Here is a 16,057-nt window from a genome sequence, read left to right on the forward strand (position 1 = left end):
AAAGCTGGAAAGGGGCTGCAGCAGGTAATCACAAGTTGCAAACCATATGCTCGCACCATCTGCCTCACACATAATACATACACACATCTAAAAATGGGCTAGCTTGCAGGAAAAACTCAATTATCTATTAAAGCATATGACAATTAGGCATTGGACAGATAAGGTGCTTTTATACATATCATACACTTTTGGAGTACCTATGCCTTCAGGCAATCAGCAGTGGACTCTGGGATACACACTCTTCTAAAAACACTGAAACATGAGAATGTTTCTGAACTGTGGCTAGTTGCAACTTAGCCACTATGTTAAGACTGTGTCTTGACCGACTAGCAGTTAGACAAGAGGAAATCAGTCTTAATTTTACCATTCAAATTAGACCAAGCTACCATTTTATGTAACTGACTTTAAAAGGTTAGGACCAGTCTTGAAGAAAAAAAAAAAAAGAGATTAGATTACTAACTTTTAAGACTAGTCTAAGCAGTATATGCAACTGAGCACTGATCTGTCATTGATATTTGTCATGATGTGTGATTCACCTTGGCAAAACTATTTTACCCAAGTAAAATGATGTGAGCATTACTGAATTCAAAGCAATGATACCAAAAAGATGGTGTACCATGAAAAGGCAAGACAACAATTCTCAATTTGTTTCATAAGCAAATGACTCTTATGAGCAATTCTTTTAATGAATCATTAAAAGACCCAGAAGTTACCAGCTTGAATCAGTGATTCATTCATTCAGTGATGAATCCTTCACTGAATGAATGAATCATCTGACTTACTCACTAAACGTTTACTTATAGGGGTGTCTGTTTTGAAAATGACAAATTTTGTGTATTTAAAGGGTTAGTTCACCCAAAAATGAAAATAATGTCATTTATTATTCACCCTCATGTCGTTCTACACCCGTAAGACCTTCGTTCATCTTCAGAACACAAATTAAGATATTGTCGATGAAATCCAATGGCTCAGTGAGGCCTCTATTGAGAGCAAAGCCATTCAAACTCTCAAGGTCCATAAAGGTACTAAAAACATATTTAAAACAGTTCATGTGAGTACAGTGGTTCTACCTTAATATTATAAAGCAACAAGAATACTTTTTGTGTGCCAAAAAAACAAAATAACTACTTTTCAACAATATCTAGCGATGGGCCGATTTCAAAACACTGCTTCAGAGCTTTATGAATCAAATCAGTGAATCGGAGCGCCAAAGTCACGTGATTTCAGCAGTTTAGCCGTTTGATAAGAGATCCAAATCACTAATTTGAAACAAAAGATTCATTAAGCTCAGAAGCTTCATGAAGCAGTGTTTTGAAATCAGCTTATCACTAGATATTGTTGAAAAGTCGTTATTTTGGTTTTTTGGCACACAAACAAGCATTCTTGTCACTTTATAATATTAAGATAGAACCACTGAACTCACATGAACTGTTTCAAATAGGTTTTTAGTACCTGTATGGACCTTGAGAGTTTCAATGGCTTTGCTCTCAATAGAGGCCTCACTGAGCCATCGGATTTCATCAACAATATCTTAATTTGTGTTCCGAAGATGAACGAAGGTCTTACGGGTGTAGAATGACATGAAGGTGAGTAATAAATGACATTATTTTCATTTTTTGGTGAACTAACCCTTTAAGAGTCGTGGAACTTAAATCTGGATTATTACGGACTGTTCATATGACAACGTGTAGTAAAAGACATATTCTCCTGTGCAGAAGAATCAACATGTGTCTTTGCATTTAAAGAAGGCTATAGACTTAAATATATGCAAGAACGAAAATTCAGACAATTCAGCATGCAAATGTGATGATGACATCATCGCTCTGGTAAGATTTCGAATGCCAAACATTCTATATTGTCAAAGGGAATTTTTTGAAATTTCATTTTCAAATTATTTACATTTTTTTTTCTGTGAGGTCCACTAATGTTAGTCACAAATACTTATTGTGATATACACAAAAGTTTGAGGTCAGTAAAAAAAGTTTTTTTTTTAGGGAAATTAATACTTTTATTTAGCAAAGATGCATTAAACTGATCAAAAGTGACAGTTAAAACATTTATAATATTACGAAAGATTTCCGTTTCAAATAAATCCTGTTCTTTGGAACTTCCCATTCAAAGAATTCGGGGGGGTGGCTTCCACAAACACATTAAACAGCACAACTGTTTTTAACTTTGATAATAAGAAATGTTTCTTGTGACACTGAAGACTGGAGTAATGACTGCTGAAAATTCAGCTTTGCCATCAAAGGAATAAATGACATGTATAATATATATTTAACAGAAAACGGTTACTTTAAATTGCAATCAAATTTCACAATATTAATATTTTACTGTATTTTTGATCAAATAAATGCAGCCTTGATAAGCAGAAGATACTTCTTTAAAAAAAATTTTTTTTTTAAAAACCATACCGACCCCAAACTTCTGAACGGTACTGTAGGATTTAATAAGCATTTCTCACAGGAAAAAATGAATGGTTTGAGAGTGTTATGACTTGGAGTGGGGGAGACAAGAGAGGCGTGCTCACATACTTAACTAATGACAGTACTGTATGCTAATTCCATCTGACACTCCCTGAATCAGAGAAGGAGCCGAGGACCAATCAAGTGAGAGAACACGGTTCCATGTGTGACAACAAAGACCTCATGGATGAGTCACATGATATTCAATGACAAATAGCACAGCAAAGCCCTCACAAAGACAAGCAGTGGGGACTGACCTACATTCAGTGGTGAAAAGTGGGCTGGAGCCCAAAAAGAGGCCAGCACTGTGATACGAAACTCAAAAAATTGCCACAAGTCACTCTGCACATGTACATTTTTAGCCGAGATAGGCCTATATTGTAATGTTTGAAAAATGAGATCCGAGCTAATGTTGCAAGTCTAGCCTGCTCTTAAGGTTACTGGGTAACTTTTCGGATTGCTTTGAGGATAATCATTAAAATATGTTTACCTACAAGATAAGAATCTTTACAAAAAAAAAAAAAAAAAAAAAAAAAAAAAAAAAATCAGTCTTTATTTTTAAATAAAGAAAAATGTAAGTAAATGCTTAAAGGGGTCATGACATGAGAAATCAAATTTTCCTCGGTCTTTTGACATATAAGAGGTCTTTGTACCATTAAAACATCCTGCAAGTTTCATAGCTTAAAACATCTCACTCATTATAAATAAAGCATTTATTTAATCAAGATCCAAAAACGGATCATTTTGATATTGGGTGACCTGTGTGACGGCACACTGGTAAATGCATTTATATATGACTGCCTCCAGAGCAAGACATCGGCGAATAGTTATACATCATTACGCCAAAGCCCTGCCCACTGGTGTTCAGTCGCACACAGACAGAGTCTGACATTTGCCTACACTGGATGTGAGAGTCACATCAAAAGCAAATAGAACCCATTATAATCACTGAAGCTGTCTACACTGATACAGTATACAGTATTATGCACGTTCAGTTTCTGACATATCCAGACGTACTTGAGTCTGTCGACAACAAGACAAATGGAGAGTGAAAGAATGTTCGCTTTGATGCGTCCAGTTTAAACAGCTCGTTTTAATCTCTGTACAGACTTCAGAAGGATCCCAGTGTCAGAAACAAGTGGATTGTTTATTTCAATGGCTTCCTGGATCGTGTTGGAGGATTATATGTTTGTTGGGAGCATTTTGTTTAGTAAACTAGGCACAGTGTAATTGTAAAGTTCGCAAAAAAACCTTTGTTGAAAGATGAAGCAGCCAACTGTATTGGATCTGACAGCAGCTTCATCAAAAACACAAGTAAATTATTTCATAATGCTTTGTCTGTTAATTATGGTTTTATATGGAAAATGTTTTCAAATAATGTGCAATTGCGAGTGGGCATTAATAAGTTTTTATTTTAGTACATTAGTGAGCATTTCATATTGTTTCTTATTAACTTTTATATATTACCTTTAATTCATTTTTAATATAAATTAATTTATATATTTTTATAGTCGTAAATGACTCATTTGTTATGTGTGGTGCTGTGTTTTTGCATGTTGAAGCTGCCGTGACAATGCAATTTCCTGTGAAGGATCAATAAAGTATCTAACTAGCTTTCTTTCTAACTACTTATACCGTTTCCTTTACAATGACGTTAGACAAACATAACAGTGGCTATTTACTGACAAGCTTTAAAGGAGCCACCTAAAAACGGATCACTTCACAGTGTCAGAATGAAAATTGTTTTTTTTTTTTTTTTTTTTGCTTTTTGTTCGTTTTTTTTTTGTTTTTGTTTTTTTAGCAAAAACCTTTATGAACCTCAGTGTGAACCTCATGGAGCAAAAAAAAAAAAATTCATGTCATGACCCCTTTAATAAATATTACTGCAATTTTAAGAAACATTTCACAGAGGAAGCCATATCTTTAACCAAAAACCAAACTAATATGAACACACAGGTCTCGAAACAAAACTTTGTAAAAACTGGATTATTGACACTTGTCCGTTAAAATGCAACACTTATGTACAACACATCATTCTCCAAAAAAAGGAAAAAAAAAAAAAAAAGTGTAAGAACAATGGTCAACGATGTCGATCTAAGCATGACTGTAGCAGAGGTGTTTTTAAAAGAATGAATTAAGGTTTTCCCATGCAAACTGTCTAACGGCTAAAGAACAGCACTGGAGCTAAAATATATAAATAATAATAATTATTAAATAAACAAACAAGTATTATTAAATTTTCATTTTTGGGGGAACTAACTCTTTAATTATGATGATGATGATGATGATGATACAAGGAGGAGAAAAAGAGGAAATATATGTATTATTATACAGATCATGCATTTGGTTCAAAGCTACTCAAGAAGAAGCCTACAGAAGAACCTGAGTAACTTTTAATACGTCTTTGTTCAGAGCTGGCCTTATTAGAATTTCTTGAAGTGAAGGCAAACTTTCTCTCTGGGTTCAGGCTCAAGTGTTTGAAATGGCACGACGCAATAATCTAAATCAGCAGGATTAATTATTTACCACACCCTCATTTCTGATGTCATTACACAACTCCAAGAATAAGCTGTGCTAAGAAGTCTTCTTTCTGTGTTCTTGCAGACTGACTGCGACGGTGCACTTAAATGAGGAAGTCTGGAGTGCCGTGACGAGCCCTGCGGTAAGCTGCCTTTCAGATTACACCAATCAGCAGATTCATCCTGCTGCTGTGCACGCGCAAAACATCGGTCCACACACAGCAGAACAGGTCCCATGTAGCCGAAGAAGGAGGGTGTGTGGGGTCAAACCACCTGAGAAGAAACAGTCCGACACCCTGCAGGGCCTGACTGTTCCCGTCACATCTGCTGATCTTCACTCGCCAGCACCGGACACTACACTGCTGGCCTTGCCATCCAGCTATAGTAAAGAAGCTAAAGCAATACAAAAACCACACAGATGTCAATCAAAATCATTTGAAATAAAAAAAAACATAGGTTCTCAAAGTGTGCACCACTTGCAGCAACACGTAGGAGTTTAGGAACAGGTGACTGCAGAACCATCCAGCGCTGGTGAATTTGGCAAAACTTCCATCATAATCATAAATTCATATATTCACAGCCCCAGTGGAACGGCTTCAGACTGTTCACAACTAACGAGACTCTTCAGCACAGCAAGAAAAAAAAAGCAGAGAGTTTCATGAAGTGAAAATCCATAACTTGCAGAACTGGAGGTCAATGTGAATTCAGTTCTAAGCAGGGGTGTGTGGGATAACTTATTCCGTGGCTTCAAACTAAAGCTTTTTTCCATCATTAAGCTGTATTTTCGGGTGATGCTGGCAAAGGGGATCCGGGGAGACTTGATGAAGTTGCACAAGCATAATGAGGGCAGATCAAACCGAATTGAATCTGCATGACTATAAAGTAAAAGAAAATCATGCGCAAACTACCCTGTAGCCGTTGTGAGTAATGACCAATCAACACCATCTTAGGCACAGCGGCATTGTTAGTCTGACAGCGGAGCCCCACCAAAGTGTTAGCTGGCTCTGAACCCTCGACACAGCTGAGCGCCAATCAGGTTATTTAACAAGGTGGGGGTCAAATGGCAAAAAAAGACCCTTGGCTCACAGACCTGTCAAAAGCTGGTGTGTGAAACTTGAGGATGGAAAATAAATTTGCTAGGACACATTTAAAAAAGTAAAGGTACAGCTACAGGTACATTTTAAAAATATTTATTTAGATGACTCAAACTTCACATGACAAAAAGTCAAACAGGTTAAGCCTGTAGCCTGCAAATGTAACTTGATCTCTGAAGGAAAAGTCAAAATTAGTGCAGTTTCTTTTTGACACCTTATTTTTACCTTACAATTAGAGGTGTTTGCTCATTATTTTAAAAGAAAACCAAACCCTGATTATTCAGCTTCATTTTACATTTAATTCCCACACCCTTTGTGCTTGTGACATAAATGATACCTCAAATTGTGCGGCTTGTTCAGCAGAGTTATGCTATTAAAGGTGCAGTCACATTAAGCTAATTTTGTCAAAAATAGACGATTTTTGGATATATGATATGACCAAATTCTTATTACACAATATGATACATTTTATTTCACAATAACGATATATAACAAAAAAAAGCAAATTACAAACAATAAGACAAATACAAAAAATAAGACAATAATGAATTACACAAATTAAGTTTTTTATTTAACATAGTAAAAATTAGTATAGAAATTTAATAAAATTTAAAAATAAAATATTGCATAGTCTTCACTGTATGAATTAAATATAAATTTATTCTTATTAAAGCTAAAAAAAAAAAAATAAAATAAAAAAAAAAGTTATTCAGTCAAGAGCAGTAAGTTATTTTCTCTTTTGTGTGATTCACATTAATGACACAGCAGCAGGTATATTAGGCTGCTGTCACTTTAAGACCAAACGCACTGATCCATTATACTGATACACATCTGGTTTACACCCAGCTGTTTACTTTTACTTGAGACAACCATTTACATGAATACTCCACACAATGAGCATTTTGACATAACTGCATGTGTATTCGACCATTCAAGTGCAATAAGACATGAAACAACTTAATTCGCGATGGCATGCTGAGAGACGCGGCTTTCTGTGCGAATGCAAATGCCCCACGTGGAGTTATTTTTCACTGCTTATTGTGCTTAATAACACTTTTTAACATTGCGCATGTCCCAAATTTGCGATAACCTTCTGAGAGGCAGCTTTCTGTCCGCACACTTTGGCACTGCACTGAGCTCTTTTTCAGGATCTATTGCGCTTATAACTCTTTATAACATCAGTCATGCTCTTTATATTCTCAATCATGCATTTCATCACTCTGAAGTGTCAACAGTGCAATAAATTTATATATTTTTCCTAGAGGTGTAACGATACACAAAACTGACGGTTCAGTTCGTACCTCGGTTTTGAAGTCACGGTTCAGTTCGGTACAGCAGGTGGAGAAAACTAAACAAAATTGCTTTTTTTTTAAAACAGTAGTTTACTGAACAAATTGTGTCTCTGTCTTTAAATTAATTCAATTATAATTAAAAGTTTCTTAAGGATAAAAAAAAAAAAAAAAATGATCTCTGCTAATGCTTTAAACTTTATAGGGAGCCCTTACTTGCACATTACTATAATAATATTAAAGGTTCAGAGCCCAAACTATTAGCCTAAATTCAGTTGCTATTTATTTTCTGATATAATAATCCACACATTCAAATAACAAATTGTATGCAAACTTGTAAACTGCACATAAGGCAGTTTTTGGATTAACTTCTAAATCTAACTATAAAATTATGTTTTTACTCCAATTCATTGTTGAATTATAAACATTTACACAGTGGCTGTCATTTTCATGACAGATTTATTTAAAACATACATTAAATAATCAAGACATCACTAACTAGTTAAGTAAAATATAATGAATATATAGGCTAATATAATGCATATATTTAACGAAAGAGTTCATTTCTCTGGCGAACTAAAAAGCTGTGGACTCGCCTGAGGTAAATGCTATGTGACATTGTTTACAAGATGTTTTATTGACGTCTTTCCACAACACTGATTGAGTGATTACACAAGATATATGGTTCAGTAAGTTGTACTGTATCTTTCAACATACCTTCAGATGTTCATTCATATTTATTCTGTAACTAGTATTATAGAGGAAGAGATGATCGCGTTCACTCGTGCTCCGCGCTGCAGCTTGAAATGAGGCGCCTGTACAGTGATCGGTCACGCCACATCAAATAGCAATCTGTCACGGCACATTAAAGAGTGTCAAAACAGCATTTTTTGTTTGAATTTTGTGATAAAATGGACAGAACTTGAAAGATTACACTTATAGAAAGTAACAAACGCGAAGCTTATTGCGATTACTGGTTAATGGTGGTTAGGCTACAACACTGCAGATCCAATGGGCCAGGGCTGAGCGGGGCTATCGCGGTTCGTACCGTGGCTGTATCCCGTTTTTTTGGTTCGGTTTAAATAGTGTTACACCCCTAATTTTACTGTGGTAAAGTTATTTATCGCCATACCACCCAACCCTAGTATGTATGAAGCACAGTTCACACAAGTCACTTTCAAACCAAGCAGCTTTCTGTTTGAACTTGAACCCTTTGCTAAATTTACCCTTGGGCAAAATTTTCCATCACGAGTATTAAAATGACTGGAATTCGCCCACGTAAATTCTCTGAGCAATGGTAACATTTTGGCCAGTAAGCAATCACCCAGTAATGTCGCGTAAACCCCCACATCGTAGTGGTGACTTCTGCACAAGCAAGCACCTCTCACAATTTCTACAGAAAAAGTACAATAAAATTAAAAAATAAATAAATAGAAATAAATGGGGGGGGGGGGAATAAGCTCATTGATCAAGCAACAACCACCAAAAAGTTCTGGCACTATGTTTACCACCTAGTCAAACTGGTCCTTAACACCAATGAAATACACATTATGGCCTGTACAAAAGAGACATAAAGCTGTTGGTCATCACTGGAAAATCACTTTGCTAATTGCAGCACAAGTGTAGTTGTAAATTTCAGGTCTATTATTTTTTATTGCTTTATTACTGGGTGCAATCTGGAAGAAAAGAAGAGGCGTGACAGGTAGCATCTGTCTCCACCTACTGCCTTGGCACAGTCAGCATCATCTGCTGGCTTTGGCACAGGGCATGAAAAACATCAATGCGGCTCACTAGTGCCAAGCACAAGCATGGCAGTCATGCTTAATCCAATCTGGCAAAGTATTCATCTTCTAATGTTAGCTAAAATAAGTCACCTACTCTGCAGTCTCCGGGCCTGTCAACCCCAGACCCATGCTGGAGAAAAAAAAACAATGGCATTACCTTTAAAACTATTTGTTCCTGAATGTATCCCATTTTATTTATATTAGAGATGAGCAAAGCTACATATTTTCAAAGTTGGTGGACAAGTTGGTAAGTTGACTGATTTCTCTTAGGGCAAGCTCACACTACAGGACTGTAAGACTACCTGAATTGCTGTGGTGCTCACACTACACAACAAAGGTTTCTTGTCACAGCAGCACACATACTACACAACACAACGCTGACAAGGTGCACAAACTACAAGACATTTGACCTAGAGGCAGTCCCGGGAAAAAAAAAAAAAAAAAAAAAAAAGTTCTCACATAAATTCACATGAGAAACAAAGTTGTTATGAGATTTTTCCATTTATACCATCTACACCTTGACGTTGCATTGCAGACACTACAAGATCACGTGGTGATAATATAAAACAGGTTTGATAATATTGCAACGACAGGCTCAGATCACGTCGACTGACCTGCTCACACTTAACGAGCTTTGGCCACTGCAACGAGCACTGATTTAGCCGCGATCCGGGGGTTTTGTCACAGACCTTGGAAATCTGCCTGCAACAGAAAAATCCAGCCAAATGTCGTGTAGTGTGAGCTTGCCTTTAAAGAAGCTCTGTATAATTAGGCTGTTTTGACTGTGTAATGCAATATTTTTGTCTGTTACGATAGTCACTGTGTCAGATTATGCAACTTTGACTCCTAAACTCATTGTGCCGTGGACAAGAAACATACATCATAATATTAAAAAATAAATGCAGCCTTGGTGAGCATAAGAGATTTTTGTACGTGCAACAGACTGGAACAGAATGAGAAATGCGTTTATAAGTATTTAAACTTGACACACCATTTTTAGACATGCTTATAGCGGCATGCTGAAAAAAAGTGCAAGATGCAATACAGTGGTTAAGTGTACTGTTCCAGTAGCGGTGCTTAAAAGGAAATTGACAGGCATTACTGTGGTTTAGATCAGACTGTTACCATTTTGTCTATTTAAATGGTGAAAAATACAAGTTAACATCAGTAAATTGCGGAGTGCTGCAAGGATCTGTGTTAGGCCCCCTGTTATTTTCAATATACATGCTGCACTTGGCAACATTAACGAACATCGGCAATATTATTTGAAAAAAATGGAATTTGTTTCCACTGCTATGACCAGATGAAATCTCTAAATTATCCAAGTTGACAGAGTGTGTTAAAGATATTAAATATTGGATAACCAGTTATTTTCTTCTATTAAATTCGGATAAGACTGAGGTATTACTTATTGGACCAAAAACCCACACACAGAATCTCTCAGAATACAATTTGCAACTAGAAGGATGTACTGTTACGTCATCGTCTACAGTTAAAGGCCTGGGTGTTATATTAGACAGCAACTTATCTTTTGAAAATCATATCTCATGTTACAAAAACAGCTTTCTTCCATCTCAGAAACATTGCTAAGCTAAGAAACATGTTATCTGTTTCTGACACAGAAAAGCTAGTCCATGCAGTAATCCACTCTCAACTGGATTACTGTAATGCATTACTAGCTGATAGTCCTGCATCCTCAATAAACAAGCTACAGTTAGTGCTAGAGTTCTTACCAGGTCGAGAAAATATGATCATATCACCCCAATTTTATTATCCCTACACTGGTTACCTATTAAGCACCATACTGATTTCAAAATATTGCTACTGACCTATTAGGCCCTAGATGATTTAGCTCCTGTATATTTAACCGATCTTTTACTGCCCTACAATCAATCACGCTCTTTAAGGTCACAAAACACTGGACTTTTAGTAGTACCCAGGATATCTAAGTCCACTAAATGAGGGAGAGTGTTTTCTCATCTGGCTCCTAAACTCTGGAATAGCCTTCCAGATAATGTTCGGGGCTCTGAGACTCTCTCCCAGTTTAAATCTAGATTAAAGACATCTCTTTAGCCAAGCATAATAATGAATCTCATAACCTTGTACTCCAGTTATATCAGATCAAATGCACATATATTTTTTTCTTGAAACATTATGAACAGCAGCTATGCTAATTATCTTCCATTTGCTTCTCTGTTTTATCTTGGGATGCCCATCCCGAGGTAACTAGAAATTACACCAGCTCCAGCTTGGATCCAGACTCTTAGGAAGACTTCAGATGACCCAACACCTGTGAAGAGATGACGTTGACCCCCGCAAGGACCTCAGATGATGCCAATTTGCCATAAATTTTTGTAATCTTTATAATCACAGCTTTTAATAATTACTTCAACAAACTCATTGTTTCTGCCTAAAATTAATACACATGGTTTATTATCTTGAACTGTACATTTCTGAAATGGACACACAGTCACCTCTAAATTGTAACGTAGACACATGCATTTTCTGTAAAGCTGCTTTGAAAGCGTTGTACAAATAAATGTGAATTGAACTGAATTGAAATTGGACTTTAAAAAGCTAAGGTAACAGTGTGAAGCTGTCAATCAAAAAAAAAACAAAAAAAAAAACATAGGAATGACTAATTATTTTCCAGCATTTGAAAAAAACTCCCTACAAAAAGTAGCAGGATAACGTGACATGTTCTGAAACTAAGATGCATCACTACTAGAAAATGCACTCAAGAGTAAACTTGTGTGGACAAAGAGGGAAACGAAAGATGACAAAAAAGCAAAGGGTGGTTTCCTCTAATCTGGTATCTAGTAATAAACTGCCCAACACAAACTGAACAAAAAAAAAAAAAAAAAATAACTCACCAGTGGTTCCTGTAACTCAAAGTAAAGTCAAGACCACAAGATCATGGGTTGGATTCCCAAGAAATGCATGAAGTCATAAAATGCACACCTTAAATGCAATGTAACTCACTTTGGATAAAAACAAAACGTAATGCAAATTAAATGCAATGTACTTGAAGGTTCGACTGATTTGTCCGACTTCATTTTTCCTCAAGAGAAACTGAACTGTATTTGGGCTGCTCAAATATCAAATTAGGCTAAATGACACATGAGGTGAGTAGAGAGGCAGAATGTCTGATGAGATGCACTGAATCCCCTTGAATGCCTCATATTACCACAACTGCTCTAGAATCACCCCATTTGGCTATAGAAATATGTTTCAGGCACTATCCCGCAGGTCCACCATGTTTGAACAGAACGAAAAGCATGAAACTCAAGAACTGGGCAGAGAGCAGTCAATCACATGCTTTAACTGGAAATGGGAAGAGATTTGTTATTTTGCAAACCACAACATTAAATTTGCGACAAGATATTGTATGTAATGTCAGGCTGAAATTGTTTCATGTCCTTGATGAACTTCTGTTTGGCCCTAAAGCCTCTTAGAATGAAAAGGCAATTCTGAGAGTCGGGGTCAGGAAATGAGACGAACGGCGACATATGATGATGAGGGAAGTGGGTTATAGCTTATTTCAACTTTCACGTCAGCGGCCGGACCAGGAATATTTTCCTTTTTCGGTCAGAGCAACAGCTGCCTCTGTGAACCACCTGCTCCTCACCTCTTCAATGTCAAGCAAAAAGAGTGATAGTTTCAGGATAGGAACAAAAATCGGTGGTATAAGATATGCTGAGCATATAACAAGCAATTTTTCATATCCGTTTTTGAATCGAAACATGAAAAAAAATTTCTGTTACTAAAAAGATTCATAATGGTCTTACTTCACAGAACAGCACAGCAGTCGTTACCTGGTCCGTTAAAGATGCGTGCTTTCTATTTAGCCTTGCAGAGCTCAAAGCACACAAACAAACTCGCATACCAAGATCGATATCACAGCACATTAACCTACTTTTTAACACCAAAATGCATCTGCAGGTTTTTCTGAATTAGCTCAAAGCGAATACAAACCAAGTGAGTGCTGATTTAAAATGGAAACGCACACAAGCCAGCCCATCAGAAGCTAATCTGACCACCCTGCGAATATACACCAATAACTTCCTTCCCGTGAATCCCCCAGACACAAAACGCATCATTTAGTCATCCATTTCAAGCATGGAAAACAACTCAGCTAAAAACAAGAGTCACACTTTTAAAAGCTGTCAAAGTTTCACAATGAAGGCTTTTAGATGGTATAAAGTTAGAGACATTTATCATGACTGAGTAAAACTTTGGTTAAATTTGGTTATTAGCCATTTTTTATTTTTACAAATTTTCAAAAAATGAAGTAAATTAGCTGGTTTAATTTCAACAATTTTGTTTTTGTCTCATTTTGTTTTGTTGTTGTTTACACGACAACGATGTACAAAAAAGGGAAAAGTTTTTCCTTTGCGTTTTTCGCGTACAGAAGTCAACGTTGACAAAATGATCCTCGTTCACACGCATCCACGAAAACGATTAAAAACTCCGCATTCTGCTGCCAGGCCAGTAGTTGGCGATGTCTCTTTGTAAAGAAAAACTGGGCGCCTATAAACTGAACATGTAATATTCATGCGCATGACGTCACCGCTTTTGCAAATTCGCATTTTTGTAGTTTATACACGGAGACGATAACAATTTTTTAAAAGTTTGTGTTTTCAGGCCCCCAAAACGCATTGTTGTATAAAAACATAAAAAGGTTTTCTGTTTTTAGCTGAAAAGGGTGTCGCGTAAACGGCCCCTCAGTTAGCACATTTAGGTGACACATATGCCCATAAAATCATACATCATTCACCCTGAACTGTATATGTCATCACTGACAAAAAAAACTAAAAGACAAAACTATAAACAAACTTAATTTGGAAAAGCTATCACGCATTTTTGTACAATACAAACGCCACATATTATCACTTAAAAGCCATGAAATATGAGCAATCTTACATAAGCCTAAGTAAACAAGGATTCCTTTCATGCCATTTTAAAGTAAACTGACAGCAAGGAAAATAACCAAAAAGTGATTTAAAACAGAGGTTCAACAAACAAACACTTGCATATGCAAAATATAACAAAACTGAGAAATGAAGGCTCACCTTCATTTTCAGATGATGGACATGCAACCTGAAGTGCCAAATCAAATGTTCTCTCAGGATTCTCGCTGAAAGAGGAAAAACAAGCCCATTTCACTACCTTAACAATTTAACAAACTCTTTAAGACTGTTAAAGGAACGGTTCACTTATAAGCGAACATCATATTATTTACTCTCTTTACAAACCAATGTACCTTTTATTCCTCTTTTGAAAGCACAAAACAAGATGTTAGGCAAAATGACAGTTACATCAGTCCCCCCCTATTCACTCTTCTTTAAGATTTTTCCATACAACATCCTAACATCTGCTTGTGTTCCACTTAAGAAAAAGTTATTTTCGATTTAATGTTCATTTTTTGGTTATCTATCCCTTTCAAAGCTCGACATGTCATTAGAGACACAAGTATGTAGTCAGTTTGCTCTTGTGAATTCATAATATATTAAAGTACAAATCCATAGATCCTAATAGTACGTGATGTTAAAGGCGTCTAATTACAGCAAAATGAAATATGTGCAGCTGTCAAGTTTAAATGGCTGTAGAGGAATGCGGCTAGGCTAGTTAGCATGTCTGAGGTAAACAGCTAACCGGTCAGCTGGACCTGTCATCTCCTCTCATTAGCCAAATGAGCTAACTAACGGATTTACAATAGCAGCTATCTTCATTTCAACCATATGAGAGGTTTTTATAAACGGAGACTGATAACGCGTACCGCGACAAACCAGAGGAATGTGTAAGGTAAACAAGTGTGGACTTACTTTATCCTGCTGTCCATGGCTAAAGCATCGCGTCAGCAGCTGCTCGCGCCGACGGCGGGAAAATAAAACACCGTCGCGCACTCCGAGCCACGCGCGCTGCCTGCGAACCTTCTAGTTTCGCGGCTACCTGACGGACGGTCGCGGAAACTGCTGCATTCCTCTATCTGTCGGCGCGCGTGCTCCCCACTGACGCTTCCTGGACGCGCTGCTGACCGTTTCGGTTCCCCTGGCTGTGATCCTGCAATGAAGCACCAGGAAGCACCTGGGTCACGCGAGAATGCGCGCGCGCGCGCGTGCGTGTATTTCAGTGGGATTGTGAGTCCAAAAATGAACACGTCGTCATTATTTACTCGCCCTCATGTTGTTTCACACCTGTATGAGATTTTTTTTGTTGTTGTTGTTGTTGTGGAATACAAAATGAGTTGGAAGGCGGAATTACAGCCCCAGTCTTAATTCACATTTATTGAATGGAAAAAAGATGCAACGGAATTGAATGGTGACTGAGCCTGTCAGTCCTTAATACTATAGTTACCCTTACTTATTACACCTTATCTGTTTTTGTGTTCCACAGAAGAAGGTAGGTCATTATGGTTTGGAACAACATGAGGCTAAGTAAATGTTATTTGTGAGTAAACTGTCCCTTTAATTGTATCTTTCAGAGCATTTTTTTTTTTTTTTTTTTTTTGCATGCATGCATAGGCATGTCTACTCTACTGATGATAGCTTGCATACTATGCATGTCTTTATGGCTCCCAAATACCTTCTTTATATTATTACATCCTGAAATGTTCCTGAAGAGGAATGTGAACACATCTATGATGTTTAAAAATAGGCCTGTAAAACAGGACCTGTTTATATGATAAACACTTTCTAGTGGTAAAGCAAAGGAAGTATAAATTCATACCACCCACTTTTATAAAAAATAGCTTCTGTTTGTTACCAGTCAACGCCTAGTCATTTAAACCTGTTGCAATTCAAAGACATGCGTTTGTAGTTGACTATTTCCTGCGGAAAAATACTATGAGGTTTGTGTGAATGTGGTTAATGAAGAAGGGAAATCTCGATACTTTACATGTCACTG

General features: G+C 36.8%; 1 protein-coding gene across 5 annotated transcripts in view; it reads right to left on the reverse strand.

Moving 5' to 3' along the window:
- The window catches only part of dennd1b (DENN/MADD domain containing 1B), a 104,152-nt gene extending 88,864 nt beyond the window's left edge, over window positions 1-15,288 (reverse strand). Inside the window, exons 1-2 of one of the 5 annotated variants that reach the window (XM_051908985.1) lie at window positions 14,977-15,288; window positions 14,224-14,288 (exon numbers count right to left, since the gene is read on the reverse strand). In XM_051908985.1, the coding sequence (XP_051764945.1) occupies window positions 14,224-14,288; window positions 14,977-14,993 (82 nt within the window). In that variant the 5' untranslated portion in view covers window positions 14,994-15,288. The remainder of the gene's footprint in view (window positions 1-14,223; window positions 14,289-14,976) is intronic. The other 4 variants (XM_051908987.1, XM_051908986.1, XM_051908988.1 and 1 more) reach the window with 4 other exon arrangements.
- Window positions 15,289-16,057: the final 769 nt, after the last annotated feature.

The sequence above is a fragment of the Ctenopharyngodon idella genome, chromosome 10 (genome assembly GCF_019924925.1).
Source record: "Ctenopharyngodon idella isolate HZGC_01 chromosome 10, HZGC01, whole genome shotgun sequence".
Lineage (NCBI taxonomy): Eukaryota > Metazoa > Chordata > Actinopteri > Cypriniformes > Xenocyprididae > Ctenopharyngodon > Ctenopharyngodon idella.